General features: G+C 40.8%; 2 protein-coding genes across 3 annotated transcripts; one reads left to right on the forward strand and one right to left on the reverse strand.

The window, feature by feature from the left end:
• Positions 1-483: 483 nt before the first annotated feature.
• Positions 484-10,109, reverse strand: LOC118117665 (1-phosphatidylinositol 4,5-bisphosphate phosphodiesterase delta-1). 2 transcript variants are annotated; one of them, XM_035170091.2, is made up of 15 exons: positions 9,847-10,109; positions 8,065-8,223; positions 7,256-7,484; positions 7,028-7,157; positions 6,346-6,574; positions 5,079-5,280; positions 4,230-4,374; positions 3,987-4,139; positions 3,748-3,900; positions 3,503-3,662; positions 2,546-2,662; positions 2,247-2,425; positions 1,965-2,097; positions 1,354-1,503; positions 484-1,112 (listed from the first exon to the last, which is right to left on the reverse strand). In XM_035170091.2, exons 1-15 carry the CDS (start codon positions 9,878-9,880, stop codon positions 1,021-1,023), a joined length of 2,265 nt encoding a protein of 754 aa, XP_035025982.2. In that variant the 5' UTR covers positions 9,881-10,109; the 3' UTR covers positions 484-1,020. The 2 variants fall into 2 exon arrangements, with proteins under 2 accessions (XP_035025982.2, XP_035025981.2); XM_035170090.2 differs by lacking the exon at positions 9,847-10,109 and adding an exon at positions 8,507-8,658.
• A 3,094-nt stretch (positions 10,110-13,203) lies between these two features.
• LOC118117666 (serine/threonine-protein kinase OSR1) lies at positions 13,204-24,675 on the forward strand. The gene is made up of 17 exons (XM_035170092.2): positions 13,204-13,474; positions 14,041-14,153; positions 15,104-15,212; positions 16,189-16,330; positions 17,502-17,557; positions 17,758-17,867; positions 17,972-18,073; positions 18,252-18,385; positions 18,492-18,540; positions 18,645-18,710; positions 18,826-18,948; positions 19,731-19,766; positions 19,930-20,079; positions 20,179-20,284; positions 20,381-20,449; positions 21,162-21,226; positions 21,358-24,675. The coding sequence occupies exons 1-17, from the start codon at positions 13,405-13,407 to the stop codon at positions 21,430-21,432; spliced, it is 1,575 nt and encodes a 524-aa protein (XP_035025983.2). The 5' UTR covers positions 13,204-13,404; the 3' UTR covers positions 21,433-24,675.
• The last annotated feature ends 129 nt before the right edge of the window (positions 24,676-24,804 follow it).

Genomic DNA, 24,804 nt, shown 5'->3' on the forward strand with positions numbered 1-24,804 from the left:
TGTGTGGCGCTGACACAAATTCCAGCTCACGCACGGGAGAGTGAGCGGTCGCTCCCGAGCAGCTGCTGCAGCCTCCCAGTCCCAACGATCCAGACAAATGCCACATGTGAGTGAATCGCGGGCTGACCAGCGGAGAAATGCTCGTCCAGTGTGAACAGCCCGGCTGTGCTTGGGAACGGCGCTGCGCTGCCTCTCAGCCTCGCTGCCTCCGGTGTAAACCCGGAAGTAACGGGGGCCAAGACCATGTAGGAGACTTCCAGTTCCTTGTTACGACACAATACACAGGAAGTGCAATCGAGTCGCTCAAGCATGACGTTTCTGACTTAGAGGAACTATAACAAAACGCGCGAGTGTTTTTCCCAGAGTTTTTGGGTTGGTAGACATGCCAGATACCCACATTAACCTGTAGAAGCACTAACAAAGTGGAATTTGCATGCTATGTCCCCTTTAAGTTAGAGCTGGAAAAAAGATCGAGACCAGTGCTTGTGTTTGAATATTTTATCTCCATCTTGAATTATAAAAAGATAAAAGTAGTCAAGATGATGTTACATGAACAATATTCATACATGTAATTGATGACTAAAATAAACTGATGAAGACAAAGTAGATTGTTTTTAAGTTTGCTTATGTTTCTCCAGAATTCATAAAGCGGTCCATTTGAATAAAAAATATACAAAACATTAACTGACCAGAAATGAGGGACACAAGCTTTCATAGTAAAAACAAAATCAATGCTATTGCAATCTGAACATCTAGTGCATTGTATTAAACCTATATATAAGGTTATTGATCTGGAGTAATATAGAGTCTAACAGCTCCTCAAACAACTCATTGTTTCAGATAGAGATCTGTACTTTCTTACTGTTAAGATTGTGGTCTTTATCTAACTCTTTTCTAAAATGAAGCCAATAAGTCAATCAAGATCTAAAAAAGTATAAAATCTAATTCAAAGCAGCTGAGACACGGCTGTGTGATGGGGGTCCTAGTTTCCTGCAGAGGCACATGTCAGTCGACGACGTCTCACTTAACATCTACGACCATGATATGTATAAAGAGTCCGGCTGAGGGGAGACGGTCTCCGTTCTTACTGAGCAGAGGCACGTGTCTGTATCCTGTGAGAGAGCATAAAGCGTTTGCAGTCAGCGATGAGAAACAAGGAGAATATGAACAGCTCTTTGTGCAGCATGTGAATGGAGTTCTCTTTTGCTCGACCAGAGAGTTGATGTCTCTGTTCATTTATCAAGTGTGAAAACAAAGAACGATCAGTGCTTTAAAATTGTTGGGTTACAGTGAGGAGAAAAAAACACGACCTGACAAGAATAGCAAACATCTGCAGCCAGATACTGAACTCACCCATTTTCAGGCTGTTGAAGGGAAGTGTGTACTGTCCGACAAACTCGTTATCAGACGCTGAGTCGTGGTCTTCCACAACAAAGCGCACCAGAGCCAGATCTGGCACGTACACGTCAAACTCGAAGCTTTCGTTCCACGAAGGGTTAAACCCTGAAAACAAGGGGAGACTTTCCCTCAGTGGTGTTTCATGGTTGTTCTGCATCAGTTCTTTCTCATGTACGTCACATTCCAATAATTATTTTGTTTGCTTTCGACCTGTTTTGCTGAACTTGAAAAGACTTGCGACATTTCCTAGAATGCATTTTGGCAGCTGAGCAGGAGTTTTTTCCGAGTGAACAAGAGGCAAGAGGTTTTACTAGAGAGTAAAAGTGCTGCGTGTGTTGTTTAGTACTGGAAGAGACGGTTTCTACCAGACCTCTCGATAATCCGAAAGTAAGCCAAAATACTGATGCTATACTGGGATAAAAATAAATACATTGCATTGGCTGTGCTCAGTTCAGTTTAAAGTTTGCTTTAAAAATACAGAAATAAATGTAAAAATCCTTGAAATGCTAAACTACATCAAGATGTAAAAGAACACTCGATGTCGATGTACATAAAAGGAAAGGCACCATTGTTTTCAACAGGGTTGGTTTCTTTCACAGCAACATCTTCCGGCACTCCGTACACCTCCACTTTAACCAGCGGGTCCACAATTGAGGATTTCTTCTTGTTCAGTTTGGGGAGCTGCTGCGCTGATATAACCTGGTGGCAGATGGTTGACACATCATGTCCGATTAGAAAAAACAAACATCCTTCACATAATGGACTCATTCCTGAAGAACCGGACGCTACAGCAATTGCTTTGGATTAATGCCAGTGTCTGTGTTTGTGTTTGTATAGACAATCGTCACCATGACATGGAGCGTCTTGTTCTTCAGCCACTCTCCTCGGGTCAGAGTGTTGGGGTCAAACCCTGTGGCTTCGTCCCTCATGTAGGCTGGCTTCAGGATGTAGCCACTTTTACCGTTCACCAGGAATCTGCCCTGGTTCACATCCATGTCCAGGCACGTCGTCTGGAAGTTCAGAGCCACTGAAGAGAAATGATTAAACTGAGTGAGGGATGTATAAGACTCATTAGATCAAGATTTTCCCTTGATGGCTGCCATATTATCAGAGCGGACTGTACTATGTGATAGTCTGAGGTTTGTACCAATTTGGCAGCCGGCGTTCCACAGGGGCACAGGGTTGTAGTTGGATGAGTTGGTCCTGGAGCCTGCTGGGTAGATTCGGCTCAGCTTGTCCTCATTATGAAGGATGTAGGCATTTGCTGTAGACAAAACATCAACAACCAAACATACTGTCAATTACTGATCTGAAATTAAATAGTATCATTTAGTACCAGCAGATACAGAACATATGTGCACTTGATTCTGACAGCAGTGCCATCGTAACTGGAACAACTGGTTATCAGTGTCCATTTATCAAGTTTAGAGGAAACAGGATGTTACGTGGAAAACTGACATGGAGACAAAAACATTAGACCTGATTTCACAAAGTCTTCTTTCAGAAAGCAAATTAAAGAAACAAATTTGAAATTAATATGAAACACGAAAGCTGTTTTCAGACATGAACTCCGTTGAATCTCAATACAATCGGTCCGTCTGGACTTTCTGCAGAGTTTACCTTTTACATATGAACAATGTAGCAGGAGATTTTCAAACGCGTTCACAACAACACAGAAATCTCCGGAGCGTTCAGGTAAGGGTTGGTGCGGTAGGCAGAGGCGGGATGAAACTGATTCATTCTGCAGTTTTTGTCTACATTTTTGTCAGTGTCCTCTATGTGTGTGGCACTGTTTTTTCATCCTGAGATATTTGTACTCTTGTTTTTGTTTTCTTATACTGCGTATGTCCCATGTTAGAATCCTCATACACATGCCCACTCCCTTAGGGTGAATCCTCTAGAGAAGCTCCTGTTGTGTTCTCCCATGGGCTAATTCTCACATTATCCAGAGTTTTTATATGGAAGATAGCAAGAGAAACTCTGGAGAAAATCCGGAGCCTCTCACTCTGACATTTGGAGAATGTCAGGAGATTATCAAGAGTTCAGTGCATGTCTGAAAGCAACTTAAAACATAGAGGTGAGTTCACCCCGAGGTATTCCTCACCCGACTCCTCTGCCAGCTTCATGGCAATTCCCTCCTTGAAGGACGACATCTCGTAAAAGCTCAGGTTTTTAACGGCGTCCTCGAAGCCGTTGAAGTGGACGCTCTTACAGTAGATCACCATATCAGACAGCTCTTTAGCTAATTTCAGCTTCTTTTTCTTCTACACGTTGAATAGAAGATAAAGGGTAAGTAAAACTCAATTATCTGCAATTGATTCATTTTCTCTCCCTTGATGGAACTCCCACCTTGCTTGGCTCTTCTTCCTTCTGCTCATCCTCATCATTTGATTCTTCTTCTTCCGTCACATCCTCGTCATCATCTGCTGCTGTTTCAGAGGCAAAGATGGTCTCCAGTTTGTGTAACCTCTTCCCTTTGATCAGGAACTTTCCCTTTAATTCCTAGATGTCAATACACAAGCATATCAAAGAGTGTGAGTGACTGATGTCATAATAAAGTCTACAGATAGATAAGAGTGAATAACAACCTCAGGGGAAGGGAAATCTGTGGGCATGCCATCCCCCAGCGGAGTGGTAACAAGTGCACTGCCTAGGATGGAGCTCATGTGGTGGGCCATGACTTTCTGCTGCTCCACGCTGCAGTGGTTCTCCAACGAGATGATCACAGGGTAATCTGACGTCTGAAGATGACACATGACAAAGAGACAAACAGAATTCACTTACTGGAAACTACACAATAATATACAGGATGCTACACTATCCACACACACCTTGAATGCATACTCCTTGATGGTTTTGATTGTGTCTTTGAAGAGGATCTTGGAGGTGAGTGTGTAGCCGTGGTAGATCACTGGCTCATCGTCAGATCCATCCCAGCAGTCCAGCTCCACGCAGCGACAGCCCTTCAGAAGAGCCCTGAGAGAGTCACAACCAGTATTAGTGAATATCTGTTAAAAAAAGGATATTGTAAATAGAAATATCACAATATTACAAACATACAAATATGACAAATAGCCCCAGGGAGGCCCGACGTGAGTGTCAGTGTAACCCTGCAGGCAGATGGTTAAAATATGAACTTGTCTCAGTGCAGCAGATCACAGGAGAGAACATTAGATTAACAGATACACAACCACATATAACATATATAATTTTTGTGTAAAATTATGAAAAATAGGGTGGGGCAGGCACGGTGTTACAGTGATTGGCCCTGTGGCCTCAAAACAAGAAAGTTCCTGCTTCGTTTGCATGTTTTCCTTGTGTCATCTTGGGTTTTCTCCGGGTACTGGTGAGAGTGAATGGTGGTTTGTCTCTATACGTTGACTCTGCGATCCACTGTAGACCTGTCCAGGATGTACCCTGCCTCTTGCCCAATTTCAGCTGGGATTGGCTGCAGCCCCATACGACTCTCAAACGATTAAGTGGTATAGATAATGGATGGATGGATGGAAATAGGGTGAAAGTGCTAATATAATCTTAAGCCTGGACCAATAGTATTAAACCTTTCTGACAAGCCACATTGTTCCCACTAATGGTTTCTGTAATGTCCCTATATGTTTTGTTTTTTGATGGAGTGCTTTGTTTTTGTCTACTGATTCAGGTGGTCGGTGGAGAGCTATCACCTGACATAAGCCTCTGTGCTGCTGGGCCCTTTGAGCTGATCCTCCATGAGGTAGGTGTTGTGTGAGGAGGAGATGAAGTAGTGATTCAGGGGCTGGTTCATGTCCTGGTACACCTCATTGTGATCTGAGTTCAGGATCATGGCCTCTGGGTGATGCATGTACATGAGGAAGCCATCTTTAGACAGCAGCTTCTTCGCCTTGACTGAGAGAAAACAAGAGTAAGGCAGCTGATGTGACAGTGGTGCATCAAAGCAACAATAAGCGAAGGATCAGTCATTTACACATGGACACAATGTGTGAAGGTTACATAATGCTGTCTTTCTTAACAGGATCCGGGTTCCTTTCTTATTTAAAACTCAATCCCAGGATAAAGGATACTTAAATAACAACTTGGATTATATTATATTATTATAATAATGCATGTATACAGCGTCTTTCAAGGTACCCAAAATTACTTAACATTGTTAAGAAACTGAAAAATAATAATTAAACAAACCAAGAGACTGTGGGTATATAAAAAGAATCTAATATTTTCTGATCTCTTTTACTTAGAGAAAAAAACAGCCCTACAGACTCTACAAAAAATATAATGTAACATATTACTGATCTATATATGCATAAACCCCATTGAATCCGTGGTTTTTATTGCAAACTGCATGTGTTTAACTTTATCTTGTAGTTTAACATTAACTAGTTAAAGCCAGTTTCTTCTTTGTGGCAGCACAGTGGCATCAGCTCACTGAAAGTTACACATTACCTTTCATTCTTTTATCTACACTTGGTTGTTTAATCTATAATTACTCACCAGTACAGCACACAAGCAATAACCACGCTCCCTCCCACAGAGCCGTTACACTTGGCCAAATATTTCCCATTTGGGTGTCACAGAAATCCTGCTACTTTAAACCCTAATGCTGAGCAACTGTGAAAAACAATATCACAAATTGATTCTGAAGGGTCATTCGTAAATACCAAATATGGAAAATCATTGGAAATGAAAGAAACGCATTGGCATCACTATATTAAAACCTACAAGTTACTAATTGTATGGCAAATGCAAAATACAACAACTAGAGTTACACAGCCAGCTGGTTTCCGGTTCTACCAGCTACAATGGAGCATTCAGCGCCGTGTATCAGTCCGTGATTAAAGAAAACCAGCAGAGCTGTGATGCTGAAAGCTCAGGGAACCAGAGAAGTACTGCTCCACCACACTGTGGAGAAACAACCTGAAACAAAAAACATCTTATTTCAGTTCAGGTACTGACCATGTTCATCCGGCTCATACTTCTCGATAATCTTGTGTGCAAGGGCCACTGAAGCTTTCCCTCTCTGCTCTTTCATCAGGAACTCAACTAAGTTTTCAGGACTCATGAAGCCTGTGGTTTTAGCGAACTGTCCGTAGATAACATCGATTTCCTCCCGATGGGTCAACAGTTCATAGAAGTGTTGGATCTCCGCTCCAGTCAGGTATCCAGATTTGGATTTGTCACATTGCTATATGAGAAAATTGGATAATAAATGATGGTTTAATTTACACTGAACTAACTGTACAATAAAACTGATAAAAGATGACTATATTAGTAGTATTAAGAGGATGGGAAATAAGGTGAATTAGATCATTTGTTTGACTAAATTTTTTTTTCTATTTTTCAAACAGGCAATTTACTTAAGAACAACAGTACAGCCTCTAAAAAGACAAGTATACACACGCACACACAAACACACGCCCACAATTTGCCTGAAATATCATGTTAACACTGTTTTCCTGTCTGTCTTCGTACCTTTAACGAATTACTTCATGTTCTAGGAGAGGCCTTAAAACATGGTTTGATGTTTAAATCTTCACATCAAAACATTAATCTGAAGCAGTGTGTTTTTATAGCTTCTCATTGTGTTTACATGTCATTTCCATCATTATGAAGCATTAAAAACCTCTGAGGGCATCACCTGGAAGAGCATTTCTGCGTAGTCGTCGTCCGCTTCAATGTTGATCAGACGGAGGAAGTTCTTCATCTCTGACTGACTCAGTTTGTCGTCTTTGTCCTTGTCTGCTTTCCTCAGGCAGCTGAAGATCCAACTGAAAAGTTTCTAATGTAAGGATTGGATAAATGCATACGTACAATACAAGGTATGACCACCAATAATAAACACTAAACATGATCATGTAAAGGATACTGTTCTGACTTCTGCTGGGCGTTGAGGTTGTTTAAGTTGATAATCATCTTCTCCAGGCTGCTGACCCACTGCTTGGCCTCCTCCTCGGAGCTGGCGATGAGGTCCAGGTTCTTGCGGCGGTTCTTGAACATAATGGAGAAGCAACGACCTTCCACCTGTTCTTCTGTGTTCTTCCTTAAACCCTCCGACTGTCGGCCCATCCTCACTGCTGAGATGTCATACAGCGAGACTGAAAGCAGAGAAGCTGCGTAAATTATACTGCACTAATGGTATTTTGTTAAATAAAGGAATTCCCGACCAGGACTGACAAAAAAAAAGCAGCTCTTCTGTACTTGTGGTATCTTTAGTGATTACAGACCAGCCTGCTTGGTAAACAAAGGCCTCCTGTTTGCAGTATACTGACGTCACATTACAGGTTTGAAGGAATTGAGCTTTTAGTAAAGTTTAAAGTCACTAATGTGCAGAGATCTTGGATGCAACCTAAGGGTTGCATGTTATCAGAAGTAGCTAGAGCAATTAAGACATGACTACACCACAGTTATCAGACTGTGACATCAATAGGGTCAGTTTATGATATGGAAGCAGAACAAGATTAAACCACTCTTATTCACAACATCGCTATCTCTCCAGACACACCCATGAGCAACAAGGTTTGTGTATGATAATACCAAGGTCTTTCAGACAGAAATATTATTTTAAAGCCCTTGACTTTAATAATTTGATGGTTTAAGTTATATCAACCCTGAAAACAGACAAGACATGCAGGAGATCTCACACACATGTAGGTGGGATGCTGGGACAGCACTCACAGGTCTGTTTTGTATTGAAGTTTTTTTTGGATTCATGCCACATGGTCTTGCAGTCCTCCTGGAGTCTGTAGTAGCGGGTCTTCTTCCATGACGTGGAGCGGACCTTGAGGAGATCTCCACCCTGAAGGAGGAACTGGAGGTCCGGGTCGCCCTCCATCCCTGAGAGACCAGAGAGAACAGATGAAACATTACATTTCTGACAGTTGACTTAAACCTTAAACTCAGCCCTTCTGTCTCCCAACTTGTTTTCATCTCAAAGAGTGGATGTCCAAAACGTCACCCAGGCAGGATGATTAAAAAGCCCTTTAAGAAGCAAAGTTGAACAGCTTCACACATCAGATCAAGGTGAGGTCTCCACAGTGTGTGCTGTGGTCCGACCCTGGATGATCCCTCGGTTCCTTCTCCTCTGTGTTACACTTCAGATACCTGCTGTGCAGCCTACCTAGCAGCTTCGCGTTCACTTGTATGTCTTTCTGGCTCCTGGCACAGCGCAGTAACTCCTCAGATGAGCTGAGTTTGGCTGGTCTCCGCAGGCAGCTCATGATGCCTTCAGGTGCTGAAACGCTACTACTGTTCGCAGGGAGCAAGGAGCGAGCCGTGTGTGCAGGAAGGGGCGTGTACGAGCCTCAGTCAAAGTTCAGTCAGATGACACACAAACACACACACAAACAAACACACACCCTCTCCAGCTGCTACAGTACTGAGGAGCTGCGACACAACCTCTCCTGGACATATTAGTTTATGTCTTATTAAGACACTTCCATCTGATATGAAGCAGGGACGCGGGTTGATAAGGTCTGAAGGCAGTGACGTCATTTTTAAACATCCACACACCCTGTGAAGGACTTTAAATAACAGATTTTTTGGCTTAATTTAGCTTTTAGCTCGCTAACCATCTTAAATACCGGACTACGTCTCACCTCCTAGTAACGAAGGTTTACAGCCATTAAACTTGACTTAACCTCAGAAGAAACACAATAAATGTTTAAAATACAGCTAGGTCAATCTACGTATTTGATATAAAAAGAGAAAAACTAAATCAAACATCACGTTTCACTTGAATAATTAATAATAAAGCGGCACAGTCCACTTTTACTGTACAGTGAAGGTTCAGTCCTGACATTGTTGCTTTACGGACTCTCTCTAGTGGCGATACTGCGATACTGCAAGTTGCTGTGATTTGCTACGGAGTCTACCAGGTTTACTCGTTTAAAAGAAACACAGTCGTAAAAAGTAGCTGTAAAACAAGTTAACAGGAATTACATTACATGTCATTTAGCTGACATTTTTATTCAAAGCGACTTACAATTACAATTAGTGCATTCAACAACTATGAGGGGCCATTTTTGGTGTTCAGCATCTTGCCCGTGGACACTTCTTCATCACAGAGAACAGAGCGCTACGTTTAGTTTCGAACGTTGTTTGCAGTAATAGATTGTAGATTTCTTCTTCCCGGGTTATCTTGAGAATGTCTTGGTTTGCCATAACTTGTTTCTGCTTGCACGAATGGTGAAACTGGGCTGGATTACAAGGCCACACCTTTTGGCAGCCTATAAACAAGTGTGACTCCACAGGTGACATTATTCGATCACGTTTCACTCCATATTCTACATATGTTCCGTTGCTGGAGAAAAAAGTATCTCAGCAGCAATTTAAGTTTAAGAAAAATGAGATAAAGCCACTTCACTCCCATTGGCCCAATAATTATAAAGGGCTTTACATAATTACTCCCAACAAGCACGTTAACTTGTACAAAAAAACAGAACAAAAAATGTGTCCTACCGCTGTTTGTCTTTTCACCCCCATTCATTTCCATCCTGTCTGGATTTCTCTCTCTCTCGTGTACAGCTTAGGGTTTTTTGTCCTCGTCTCACTTGTCACTTGACCTCACATGAAGCGGCTCCTTCGGTCCATGAGCGCAAGGCAGACTGGAAAACCAGTTTTGTTCTTTTTTTGCTATGTTGAATGGATTCCGAGGACAGACTGGTGTGTTTCTCTCTCCAGGGCGGTGTGAATGGTGTCAGCTCTGTAGACTCTCACACCGGTTTGACAAGCCTGCCATGCAAGCTGCTCTGCTGATGTCACAGGAAGGCAGGTCACACCTCAGCAGCAGCTCTAGCCAGCAGGCATGGGCTAAGTTTACACACTGTGTGACTTTACTGTATAGCCAGCATTCTTCAGCCAGGTTTGGGTTTCTTCAAGTGCTTGCTAATGGTGGGGATTGTTGGGTCTCTGTAAATTAACAGTACACGCCTGCTCTGCATTGAAAAGTGACCTCACACAACTTCCTCTGAATAAAAGTGACTTGACGTTGTTAGCATACCACGTTATTTACTGCTCACTCATGCACCTGCAGCCAAAGGGGAAAATAATATTTGACAATCACCTCAGGAGCACTGCAATCAGGTTTTACAAGTAATACTTAGACAGTGTGGAATTATGCTATCACATTATTTCAATAGTCAAGTTCTGCTAAGGCTTTAGGCAATTATTTCCTTATCTTTTTTATTTTAATTTTATTGCCTTTTTCCTCATTTGAACAATGGTAGAGTTGGCTCACCATATAGTTGACAGTGAGTTTAGCGTTCCTTTTCATGTGTAGCTTAGCCTTGGCAGGATAATAGCACTGCAGTCACTGGTGTGTTGGGGACTCCTGTGGCCCTCAGCACTTCCCTTTCAGGCATGGCTTACTCTCAGCGCACTGTCAGCATCAGGATGAGTGAGCTTTAATGCAGCATCAGGTCCAGAGCTTCCGGAAGCGGGGTCGACCCTGTCTGAAATCCCAGAGATCCCGGGAAACAGGCAAGAAAACAGAGCCTGGTTTGGACTTTACCTTTGGTATGAGTGCTATAGACAAGTGGTTGTCAATACAGGATGTTGGTAATTTTCTTTAATGCACAAAAACATTCATTGCAATATATTGAAGTGTGTGTCTTTGCTTGTTGGCTGTGCCTGTCAAACAAGCAAGAACAGGCCCTGCTGTTTCCTCACATACCACCAATGCCAGACATACTTTCAGAAGTTTCCCCCAAAACATCCTCATATCTCAGCGCATCAACTTTTGACAGGTGCCAACAGAACATTATGACACGACACATCTGACCGCAGATCGCAGAGTAGCAATACAAATCATTCTAAACATGCTCTGTACTGAACATATACTATACATAAGTGCAATTTTAAAGTACTTTCATTTTTCAAATAGATACCTTTAAGATATTAAAAACACTGATAAAAGAGTATATTGTTATGGAATTAATTATCCATTTTTATAAATATATCACTTAAATCAGCCTATTGAAACAATGGGCCGCATAAAGATGGATGACATGACTGCTCCCCAAAAATGAAGCCAAAGCATCTCAATCGCCACCTAGTTGCTGGCTGCAGTACAGTTCATAAATTTCACCTTTCAATGACAGAAGATGGGACATGGGCCAAACTAAAATGTCAAAGTATACATCAAACACATTTTTCTCCATGATGGTTTCTGTCATTTTAGGTATAGTTCTTCTCACAATGATTTATGTTCAAGCATTTTTTCGATTGGATTTGGTTTTAATTAGTTAGTTGAGTCTATACAAATGGGGTGAAACGTTACGATGGACAGCTGAGATTGACTTGTGATTTGTCGAGCGGTTATGGTTAAAGTAACCATCCCCTGATTGCTACTGGACAGACTCTGGCTCCAAATGCATTAAATGTATTCATGTGCGGGATATTTTTACTTTATTTCTGGGTAATGGTAGGAAATGTAGACACGTCATCCATGTTTATAGACAATCTATGAGTAATATATTGATGGTCCAAAATCTGATAATACTACACCAAGGGAGCAGTTTACACAATGATAACTTTTGATTACTTGGGTACAATTTTAAATACTGATTTATTTGTAATGTGTAGTATTGCTACTTTTACTCGAGTGAATGGTGTGAGTTTTCTCAAAAAAAAAGAAAAAAAGACAAACAAATCTTAGTGGAGACATTAGCTGCATCCACTGGGTGTACTGTGCACAATTTTTTAAGCGCGGGATGTAAAAAGTATAAAATACTGAATATCTCCTCTTTAAAGACGGAAATATTTATACGTGTAACATTATGCTGATTGTTTCTGACTTCTTCAGATTTTAACCATATATTATTTTGTTAATTAGCAGTGTATGCCACACTCAAGATGGCGGCACCTTCGTCCTTCCTCCCGGGTTCGTACGTAAATCGTTGCGTCACGTTGCGTCACGTTGCGGAACAGCAGCGGAAGTGTCGGGACGCAGTTCTGCTGTGTCCCGCTTCTTGTTTACGCCGGACACAGTTCAGCGGCGGAGCGTCTATACTGCCAGATCCTCTGCTCCACTGTGTTTATACCATAGATTGTATATAAAAGGTTTATACACATGTTTTTACCCGGAAGTGACCGTAAATAACAGAAGTCTTACTATGATGTCACTTTACATCAACATGTTTTTATCCTTGAGGAGTGGTTCCACGTCGGAAGTTGTTTTTTTTACCTGTTGCGCATCGTCCCGTGGTTTTTGCTCAGCGTGTGTGTGTGTGTGTGTGTGTGTGAGAGAGAGAAAGAGAGAGAGACAGACAGACAGGTTCAGAGAGCGAGGGAGACAGAGAGAGAGGGAAAGAGAGAGACAGACAGATAGATAGACAGAGAGAGAGCGAGAGAGACAGACAGAGAGAGAGAGAGCCTACTGTCCATCACCTTAAGTTCTTTGGGTTAACATTTTCATATAACTTCAGCCCTTGTGAGGTTTCTGGTGTGACCACTGTATTTTAAAAGTAGTCCTGTGTACTCAAATAAAAACTTGTACTTTACAGAATGAAGCCGTGCACCTTTCCGCTCCTGCAAATATTAAAAAAATAAAAAATATAACTTTTATTACAAATGAATGGATTCAGTCAACAGAAACGCTGGAGTGCCTTTATCTTGAAAACGGGTACAGGAAGTGTTGCAAACATTTACATTTGTGTCATTCAACAGAAAATAAAGATATGTCTTCAGAAATATTCAACAGATAATAAAGATATGTCTTCAGAAACATTCGACAGAAAATAAAGAAATGTCTTCAGAAACATTCGACAGCAGGTGTGTCACCTCTCATCTGTTAACATGGGCGCGGAAATGAAAACCGAGCTGTTCCGCTGCCGTTCCGCGTCCAATGTGTGGCCCGGGCGTCAGTAGCGCGTGAAGCAGTGTTGACAGGAGCGTAGTTGTCGGCGGAGCGGCGGCAGCAGACAGCATCACCGACGCCGAATGGAGTAATCACAGACTTATTATCCCACACAGCGTCTTATTTACAAGCATTGTTTACACCGTACAAACAGCGAAGCCATGGCAGACGACCAGTCCTCCCAATCCTGGTCAATCGACAAGGATGACTACGAACTCAACGAGGTGATAGGTGAGTAGCTTAGCTTGCTAATGCTAGCAGCCTAGCCTGTCTTCACAGCGGTATCGGCTGCTACTAGCCAACTAGCTAACAGAGGGCCAGTGTGTGGCCACAACCCGATGCTACATAACAGGGAGGCTAACAGCCCGGTTCTCCTCAGGCCAGGCCGAATACATGACCAGCTTCTGCTAGTTGGAGAGCTACAGTGAGACAGCTTCTTAGTAAGTCAACACGAAGCTAAACGGCTAGCTAAGTTAGCCCACTGTGAGTGTAGGTTTGAACTGTGTGGTTGTCTTTTCCCGAAGGTGTGATTACTGCTTACAGTCAACTCATACTTTACACGAGTCTAGGTAGCTCGACCGAGCAAGTTGCTCTGATGTCGCATCTTGCTGTTATATCTGAGTGGGTTCTGCGCGTCACTGTGTTATTCTGTCAGTGACCTTAGTCGACGCAAACTCCGCACCCTTTCATATTAGACATCAAATATCTTAGACAAGCTGTCATATTATGTAAACTGAAGGGCCTTCCTCCTCTATTCCTTCACCGCTTCAGTTTCTAAATAATGGTGTTCTCTTCAGGGAGTGGAGCCACTGCAGTTGTCCAGGCAGCCTACTGCAAACCCAGGAAGGAGAAGGTGGCCATCAAACGCATCAACCTGGAGAAGTGTCAGACTAGCATGGATGAGCTCCTGGTGAGAAACCATTGCAAACTGTGGGCCTGCATCTGCAGTCCAGATGTTCTATATGTGTTTGTCTGTTTGCCAGAGGTTTGATACAACCCAAGTAAACACTAATAAAGACAAATTAGAACAGAATAAATGACTTTTACACAGGAATACTTTCGATTTATTCACAATTTTGGGATATTAGTTTTTATTTGGAACAAAACCACAAACACTTAAGAGTCAGTTTCCTATACATTTATTTAATAATGTTTTCAATCTCAAATTGTCATGAAGCAGTCCTGCTTATTGTTACCCACACAAATCTAACAAATATAGGATGACGACTTGTGTACTATCAATATAATAATATCTCTACTGGTTGTCATCGTTTTCATCTAACAATATATCATCAGCAAATGCATGACACAGATCTAAGAATAACTAATATGCAGTTTTGCACACTACTTGTTTATCAGAGAGAATAATGTATCTAAAATGTTAAGACATAATAAAAAAAAGAGTGATGACTCAGCTCTGCATCAGTCACTTCCTCCTCATCTTTGTCCAATTATTGATTTGCAAAGTCTGTTGTGCATTGATATTAAAATTTATGGAACGATTGATTTGAATATATCATAACATTGCCCTTTCTGCCAGGACCTACACCTACTCAGTGCTTATATAATATATCAAGGTCCTGAATTCACCTTTGTCTGTCATCTAGGTTAAAATGTCTTGGCTTTGTGACCAGGTGATGATGTAACGCAGGTCACCGTCTGGAGTCAGAGGCACTCAGCTACCCTGAATTAGGTTTTCGCCATTTTAACATGGAGGGTTTTTCTGTAAACAATGACTAATAGCAGGGACTGGGTTGATTCATTCAAGCCACACTTTGACTCATATTTTATTAAATGGGCGTTCACTTTAAAAGAAACTCCTTGTATGACCTTTTATCCCACGTTTTCTTCACTGTGCAGAAAGAGATCCAGGCTATGAGCCAGTGCCACCATCCAAACATTGTGTCTTACTATACCTCCTTTGTGGTGAAGGATGAACTGTGGCTCGTGATGAAGCTTCTCAGTGGTGGTAAGTCCCTCAAAAGAAAGAATTTTTTTTCTGCTTGACTTTGAATTGACTTTATTTAACCTGCTTCTTTTATATCACATAAACTCCGGTTTAAACATGATGTTGAAGCCATGTGGAGTCTGAAAACCGCAGTAAGAGTGTTAGGCTTAGGCCCAATTCATGCTTTTGCGTTGGAGCTACGCCGTACGTACGCATGTAGCATATGCATGGGGCCAACACCATTGTGAGCATTCATAGTTGTGTGCAGGTGTGGTCCTCTTATTTACAGTGCTGACCACTGTTTACTTCAGAAAAATGGCGACTGTTGCTCAGCGGATCATGTTGGAGTTAGAGCTGATAGATATTGAAGAGCAATTACTTTTTCTTAAAGACCTGCAACAAAAAAAATAAAGACGTTGTTCGCGTTCATTCCTTCAGCTCAGTTTAAAATATACATATATATATGTAGTGGGAGAGGACACAATATTGGCTTGATCATGTCACAAAATTTTATTTAATAGGACATTAAATGTGGCTGGTAATATTGCTCAATGTGTGAAATGACTCTTTCTTGAAAAGCAACAAAGCAGCAGTTTGAGAGTTTAGTAAATAGGCTTAATTTCTCTCTTGCTGCGTTAGCGGAGAGAATTGATATCACTCTCTTTTCTGCTTAGCATGAAGCTACAACCAGCAGCTTAGCTTTGCATAATGAATGTGAACATGGAGAAACAGCTAGCCTTGCTCTGTTCGATCTGCCTCCGTGCTCCTAAAGCTCACTAATAAAAAAGAAAACAACAGACACAAACGTGTAATAATTTTTTTGGTACAATTAGGTGGTTAATTGTAAGGTCACTTGCAGTGTTTGGAGATCAGGTGTTGTTGTTGGCAGGACACATGTCTTACTTTATTTACAGTACAGACTACTGCCAGACAAATACCTTCAACTACTTGCCAAACTATAGATTCCTTCCATGTACTGTCTCCGCCTCTCTGTCAGGCTCTGTGTTGGACATCATCAAACATATCATCTCTCGTGGCGAGCACAAGACCGGGGTGTTGGACGAGGCCAGTATCGCTTCCATCCTGAAAGAAGTGCTGGAGGGGCTGGAGTATCTTCACAAAAACGGGCAGATTCATCGGTGAGTTGCTCTGGTGTGTCACCTGTCTGCAGGGTACCAGCTGGTAGACTCAGTGTCCCATCAGACATCCTCACTCAAGCTCAGCTCACTCAAACACTGGGCTTATTGTCACTGCATATGAGTGTCGGTTTGAACTAGATCTCGCTTCTTCAATATTTAATTCACTCGTAATATATAATTAAGCAGGTGTGTTTTACATAAAAGTTCCTCCGAGGAACATTGAACCAACACTGTGAAGACAGCCTCTGTTTTTTATGTTTTTCGTGTTGTCTGTACGTCTGTCCATCCGTCTGATTCTTGTGAATGCTATATCTCAAGAATTAACGGATTCGATTTTTGTAGCCAAAGGTCAACGGCCAAGGTGGCCTCACAAAGTATGTCTATGTTTTTCTTAAATGTGATATCTTAAGATCAGCTTGGGAATGTCATCAAATTCTTTACAAACATTCACTTTGACTCAAAGATGAACTGATTACATTTTGGTGGTTAAAGGTCAAAAGGTCAAGGTCACATGGCCATGGGTTGAACTCAATACATCAGGAATGCCTAAAGGGAATTTCCTCACATCTGGCACAAACATTCATTTGGACTCAAGGATGACCTGTATAGAATTTGGTGGTCAAAGGTCACGGTAGCTTCAAAACATGTGTTTTTTGGCCTCTTGAATGTGATATCTCAAGGCTGCTTGAGGTAGTATCTTCAACTTTTATTCAGTTGTCTCTTGGACTCAAAGATAAATGATTATGTTTCAGTTGTCAAAGGTTAAAGTGACATTTATATGAATCTGGGGAAAAAAAGCTAAAATATATACACATAAGCTGCACCGGTTGACGGAGGCATAAAACCGCAGTGTGGTAGTTCTAGTTTGTGTCTTGAAGGGGTTTCTTCACTGTCATTATTGCAACTTTATTAAAACATTTATTTAACGTTAAACTTCTCCCCTAAGTTTTGGGTGAAGTGCCTCTGCCTGGAAATTATAGAAATATGCATAGTTTGCACTTGGTGTTTGCGCACAGAAATCAAGAAGAATGAGATGAAGCAGATTAAATATAGAGCTTTACCTTATTCATAGTGTGTAGAGTGTTTGTTCATTTAGATAGTCTGTCAATCATCTCTGACATGTTATCTTAAATGTTTGTGGCGATTTAATCTTTCTTCTCTTCATGCATAGGGATGTAAAGGCTGGAAATATTTTGCTTGGGGATGACGGCTCAGTGCAAATTGCTGGTACAGTGTTTTCTCTCCATCTACCGTCAAATGATACTCTATGTAGTTGCACTTTGCAATCCTGATACATACAGTAATACATAATGCAAATGAACTACTGTACAAAAGATAGTTAGTCTGAATCTTTGAAATCAATTTAACATGCCCTTTTCTTCATTTTTTCCCTGTTTCATTCACTCAAATGTACACACACGGTGTAGACTTTGGTGTGAGTGCCTTTCTAGCAACAGGAGGAGACATGACTCGGAACAAAGTTCGAAAGACGTTTGTGGGGACGCCGTGTTGGATGGCCCCGGAGGTCATGGAGCAGGTAGGAGGCTTGTTTTGTAGATTACAACTTTCTCTGCCTCATAACTTAAATATAAGAGAAAGACTTAAGAGCTTTGTTCACTTGGTTCTGTTTTTCATCCACAGGTCCATGGCTATGACTTCAAAGCAGACATCTGGAGTTTTGGGATAACAGCCATTGAACTTGCCACAGGGGCTGCGCCATATCACAAATACCCACCAATGAAGGTAAGTGTTGTTGCTCTTACTGTCTATTTTCTTTATTTCAACAGAGGGATATTATAACACTTTAAACGGCTCAAACAAAATCCTGATATCATTAAGTTTCGGTTTGTGTCTCTTCACAGTTAACAGTTCATCTTTATAAACTGTGAATCGACTAAATCAGACCTTTGCCTTTCTGTAGGTGCTGATGTTAACTTTGCAGAATGACCCTCCCTGTCTGGAGACGGGCATCACAGATAAGGAAATGGTGAAGAAGTACGGAAAGTCCCTCAGGAAGATGCTCTCCCTGTGTTTACAGAAAGATCCTGAAAAAAGGTCAGTTAGTCCCAAAACCCTTTTTTTTTTGCCTAAAACCGGATAAGAGTTCTGTTTGTTTTGCTTCATTGAATTTAATAAGGAGCCGTGTCTCTTTCTTATTTAGGCCAACTGCTGCTGAGTTGCTGAAACACAAATTCTTCACTAAATCCAAGGTGAACCCTGCATTACTAATAGGAAAATGAAATGAAAATTTTTTGGGATGTTTGAAAGAGAACCATTATCGATCCTGTAATAAATGTTTATCTTCCTGTCACAGAACAACGAGTACTTGCAGGAGAGGCTTCTACACAAAGGGCCAACAATAACACAGCGATCAAAAAAGGTCTACTGTTACTAGAGGATTGTGAATATACAACCTTGTGTTGCCGTGAACTGGTGTGTTGTCTGGTGCATTGTCCAGGGTGTGTCTATAATTATTATTTTAATGCATTGTGTAGGTGCGTCGTGTGCCTGGCTCGAGTGGCCGCCTCCACAAGACGGAGGATGGTGGTTGGGAGTGGAGTGACGAGGAGCTGGACGAGGAGAGCGAGGAGGGTAAAGCTGCTGTTGCAGCTCTGCGGGTGAGTCTTTGCATGCCTGCGTCTCCCAATACTCAATCGGTTTACTTTACAAGGCCACCATACTGTATATTCTCAACGCACACAGTATCCTTTTAAACAGCAGGTGGTGCTGTTTGAGTGCTGGAGTTCACGTTTTTTGTTTTGAGGCCTACCATGTCATTGTCAGTGTAGTTCAAGTTTAGGTTACTCAGATAAATGCACTAAGAAAGTCCTATTTCCCAAATTTAATTAGAGCTAGAAACGGTTTGTTCTATGTTCCATGTTTCTGCAATATTCAATTCAGTTTTATCTTTATTGCACCTAATCTCAACATACATTATTTCACTGACACTTTCCATGTGGAAAGGTTGAGACATTACAACATTATAGAGAGAAGCTACAGATCCCACAATGAGCAAGCAGAAAAACTAATTATTTTAGCAATTTTAATTAAAAACGGAAAGCATAAGAGTATAAAATAACAGGAACAATTATTAAATTAAATAGGATTCATGATTTTAACTGTCAGAATCAATCCTTTGGAGAAAAACTGTCACCTGGCCTAAAACACCTGCTGAGTTTTCCTGTATAATTGTGTGTGTTTGTGTTTACATTCAATTCATGTCTGGGTGAGGGATTTTATCGTCTGTTGACTGTGATTCCAGTGAAGCCTTGTGTTTGACGTCACCTACCGTGTGTCAAATTACTTCAATCCTGTAATACTTCATCAGTCCATACATTTGGGGGATAAAAGGAGAATTGCATGTTTTTAATCCTGACAATCTGTCATGTCCATTCTGCAGTCGCCCAGAGTGAAGGACGGGTCCCAGAATATGGAGGTGAGTCCATTTGTAGTGGACATGACCTTAAAATCTTGATTTATCATGATGTCTTGAAAGCACAATCTGCATGACTGTCTTATGTGTGTCCTCTTTTGTTTTTTTCCATTCATGTAAAGTTGAAAACCCTCACTTGATAAATCTGCAAATTCGTGTCTCTTAGCTTTTTCCACCAGTAGCTGGCTCCACAGGACATCTGCAGCCACCCGCTGCAGCACATGAGGGCCCTGTGAGTGCGGCCAAGACAGGAGAGGATGCTCCACCACAGGCTCCCATGCAAACAGCGAGCCTGTCACTTGTGCCCACTGCTCAGGTAAAAACAAAGACGGAGAGTGCTTAGTTAGCTCAGGCAAGTGCAAATGTGTTCTCGATAATTTGGGATTTTTGCACACCGATTATTTTTCTGTTGCAGGATCCTTCTGCAGCCGATGCTAGTGTTCCCATCAGCCTCGTCCTGAGACTGAGAAATCTCAAGAAGGAACTCAATGACATCCGGTTTGAGTTCATGTCCGGCAGAGGTAGGAGTAATTCACAAACCTTTTTGTCCCTCTCACGTGTACTTTTATAATCCAGTCTCATGTCTTTATTTTGGGATTTTCCTTTCTGCGTCCCAGACTCTGCTGATGGAGTTTCTCAGGAGTTGGTTTCAGCCGGGCTGGTGGATGGGAGGGACTTAGTCATTGGTAAGTTTCAGAAATAGCATTAATTAATTATTAATTAATTATTTTTCCTCATTGATTCAAGTATAATGTCACAAATGCAGTTTAAACTGAGGCGCTAGGTGTCACGTTTCCATCACTTCAGATCTGGGCTGGAGCCGATTAACACCCATGTCATTTAACCCGGGTGTGGATGCCAATAAAATCCATTCCCGTTGCAGAGAAGAGCCACGGGTAGAGGGTGTTAGTGGCTTTTTCGACCAATGGAAAAGGAGGTTTAGGGAAATGGCACAGTATGGTGGCATCTTTACAGTTGCATAGATTTGATGAAGTCACTTCACTGCTCTAATGTTCCTTTATCTCTCTCTAGTATAGAAAATTGGTAAGATATGATAGATTATTTTTTTCAGATCTACTTTGGTATACCCTCTATGCCTAAATTACTAAAATATTTGGGGGGAAAAAGGATTTGAGTGTGATTTAGATAGATAGGTACTTTATTGATCCTGAGGGAAATTTAGGAAGATTTGTAGTAGGTTTGATAAAGCTAGAAAAACGGTATGTATGACCTAAATACATCCAGTATATGATTTTATTATGCAGATTGTCGCTGAAACACAAATTTCCTGTTTTCACCACTTGGAAGAAGTCTTTATTTAAAATCCTGATACTAACCTTTCTCACATTCATTGGTAATCTGATGTAGTCCTCTAATTTTTTTAAATCTTTTGTCTAGTTGCTGCCAATTTGCAAAAGATTGTTGATGATCCTCATAGTAACAAAAATCGGACCTTTAAACTGGTGAGTACATGGACATAACCATTTATGGATTTTGTAATATAAATGTATATTTTACAATCTGTACTACAGAAATTTTTTTCTTTTTCTTTTATCATATTTTTCTTTTTTTTCTTTTGCTCCCTGTCTTCCAGGCATCAGGTGTGGAGGAGTCTGAAATTCCTGATGATGTTAAACTCATCGGATTTGCTCAGCTCAGCATCAGTTAAATCAAGCGGAGCCAGCAAAAAGGGACTGAAACAAATGGTATTGCACAGCTGAATTGTAGTCAGTTCCAAGAGACCACTACTGCCAAAGAGAGGAAGAGGAGGAGGAGGAAGAAGATGATGATGAGACGTGAAGCTGGCAGGACTGTGACACTACTGCAGGATGCATGAGGACCACATTGAGACGAGGCTCAGTTCATCACAGGAATCACACTTGAAACGTTTACAGTGCGCTTATACAGTAAATGGGAGAACGGATGCAATCAGCTATATGAACTCCTAATTTCTTTCCCTTTGTTTTGTTCCCTCTTCATACATAAGCACAATCCAAACATCTCCTGCCAGTACTGGAAGTGATTGCCTTTTTTTTTTTTTCCTTAATCAATAGTGCCACAAAACTCATGTGTTGCGCGACCTTACATGGCACTTTATGTTACATTGAAATTGAAAAGAATAAATTCAGCCTTAGGTGCTCAAACAATAGATTTTACCAGTGTGATTGGTGAAAAATTAAGTCCATTTGTGATTATTTGGTGTATTCTATTAACACAGATTTACGAAATCTAAAAGGAAACCCTTATAAAATCCGATATAAACACACTGCAGCATAGTTGCAGGGTTAAATCTGTAAATTCAGATGGGTTTTTATATAAAAATGACCAGATTACTATATAAAGCAGTACAATGGGCTCTCCTCCACAGTATCAGTGTGTGGTGATTTTGTTAAAGCATAGAAGTGTTAATGCTTTGACTGCACTGCTGTAATCATTCAGATATAGGCAAATCAGATGTAATTGCTGTGTCTCATAACTAGTTTCAATATGTTGTCCGAGGCCGTTCTCCTGAGGTATTAATGACAGGCTTGTTTTTAAAGATTGAGACCTTCCTCATATTCTTGTACTATGCAATCGTTGTTTTCTTTTCACCGAATGTGACCATTAGTCGCTTATAATATTTCTCTTGGGATGAATAAAACCACTTTTTGTGCTTGTACCTCAAAAGAAGTTCATAAATTGCAACCAGCAAAACGGGCGTCTCTAAGAATCAGCAATGGGCTTGACTTACATTTTCACAAGCATGTCGATAAAGGGAAAACTTAACACACCAACAGTCACGGCTGTTTGCTTTTTTCTGTACCCTTTTAAGGGTCTTACCCTTTTTAGTGATAAAACAGCTGAGAAGAATTATGAGTGCTGGTGATGAGTGTTGCATCTCGAAGCAGCTTGCATTACAGGTCGACTGCTGATGAACTTCTGGGGAGGTGTGCATGCTCAAAAACTGAAAATGTTCTATCAATGTGAAATAAAGTTTAAAGGGGCAGTTCAACCTAATTGCAAAACCAGTGGCTTATAGCCATGGAGATTTGGTTTATTTGTTGTCAAGGATTTAAACTATTTGAGATTTTTGGCTCCAGCCCAATACAATAGCGGAGTAGTAAATTAAATTTGTAGCTATGGTGGCTTTAGACCAGTGTCAGCCACTCTGTCGACCATTGTCATCCACATTGAAATAACTATTGGATGAATTGTAATGACAATTATGAAATAGGTTCACTTGACTTAAAGGTTTGGTGTGTAAGATTTAGTGACACCTAGTGGTAAAGTTGCATGTTGCAGCTGAATACCCCTCACCTCACCCTCCCCTTCCAAACATGAAAGAACCTGCGGAAGCCTTCACTTGTCTTAACAACCCCAAAGGTGTTTAGTTTGTCCAGTTTGAAGTATTTAAATATAAAGAGCCCATTCTAGGGTAAAGAAAACAATTTGTACAATTTAGATGAAACACTAGTAATAACATCACTAGGAATATTTTATATAAAATGTTTGCCAATAGATCCCTTTCACCTAAATCTTACACACTGAACCTTTAAGTAATTGACTTTTCATCTAGGTCGACTATAAGGTCAAAATAATGTCCTCTCAATACGGTGTTTTTTGAAAAAAGCTAAATTAATGACTTTCATTTTGACCTAAGCTCTTCTTTGTATTTAGTGCTATAGTAAACATAGCCGATAATTATCAACATGCTACAATTGTCATTGTGTGCATGTTGGCAAGCTGCTCATATCACTGCTGAGCTGAAGCATGGCCACGGGCACGGCTGTAGAATTTTGAGTCTTGTTGGTTCATATACTTTTCTACTTCTACTTCTGGAGACAGGGACTTTGTTCATCTGGATAAATCATTGGACCATTGTGGGTTTCTTTTAACTTGAAGTAGTTTCTAAAAGAAATAATTGTGATTTATTGAAAAGGAGACAATGTTTGGAATGCTAGCAGCCTGGCTCTATGGATGGTGAGGCCCTGACTTGACCCATCACGGTCAAGTCAAGTCTATTAGGTTGACATTTAAGTTTTTGGGAAAGAATTAATCCCATGATATTAAGAAAAATAATTTTGGTCCCCGCTCAGCAATTCCCGAAACTTGGATCTTCTCCTGACTTAAACCAAATACCTGCAAAACTCAGCCATGGGCGAACACCGTGTTATGTGCTAATGAGTAATAGTTGGTATGCCGAAAGCCACTGTGAGAGACTCAGCATATGACTTAATAGATGCTAATAGATGCTTATTTCAATGTAGGTTTTCAGGGCAGTGAAATTCAAATGTGACTGCATGGCTGGATTCCACTTTTTCATATATTGGGTGAAGTAACCCTTAAATCTTTTCCAGAAGCCATTTATTACTTTAGTGTTTTTGAGTCACTAGGCAAGTTGTGTTCACAGTGTGTAGTCTCTTCAAACAACAAATCACTTTTGTCACTCCCAGTGTAGCTGTACGGTTGTTTTGTACCATGTACCAAGGGCTGTGATACAGCTCCTGGTTTAGGTACTGATGTAAATGGTGTATGTAAAGAAGTTGTAAATGTACGTATGATAAACTCCATGCAATGTAACACCAACAGGTTTGTATGTAATGATGTGACCGTTTAAATGTTCATGTCAAACAAAAGGAACATTTCACTTGTAAATATGGATTATGACAAATATCCTGAGACTCGTGTTCAGTACATAGAGTTACATTTGTTTTGTAGTGTTTTCCACTGTTTGCCTTTGTTCGAGCATCACTAGTCATGCACAAAATATTTGTTCAACTGGCACCTTAAAGATATGTTAACATGCATATTTTTGGAAGAACATGGAAGCTTGTAACCACACCGTCTGTGCTTTGGCATCCTGATAAGCAGTTTTACTCACTGAAACCTGTTCAAGGCAAATGGATAAAAAGAAAACAGCTGGCACAAGTTACACTTTTTTCTCTCTCAGTGTGTTTGTGTGATTTTGATGATCAATTGATTGATCATCAAATTCTTTAAAGTCAAAATCATCCAGAATTCAAAATTTCTTTCCCTTCTTCGTTGGCTCATCAGAGAACTA

Source organism: Hippoglossus stenolepis, chromosome 11, assembly GCF_022539355.2.
Source record: "Hippoglossus stenolepis isolate QCI-W04-F060 chromosome 11, HSTE1.2, whole genome shotgun sequence".
Classification (NCBI taxonomy): Eukaryota; Metazoa; Chordata; class Actinopteri; order Pleuronectiformes; family Pleuronectidae; genus Hippoglossus; species Hippoglossus stenolepis.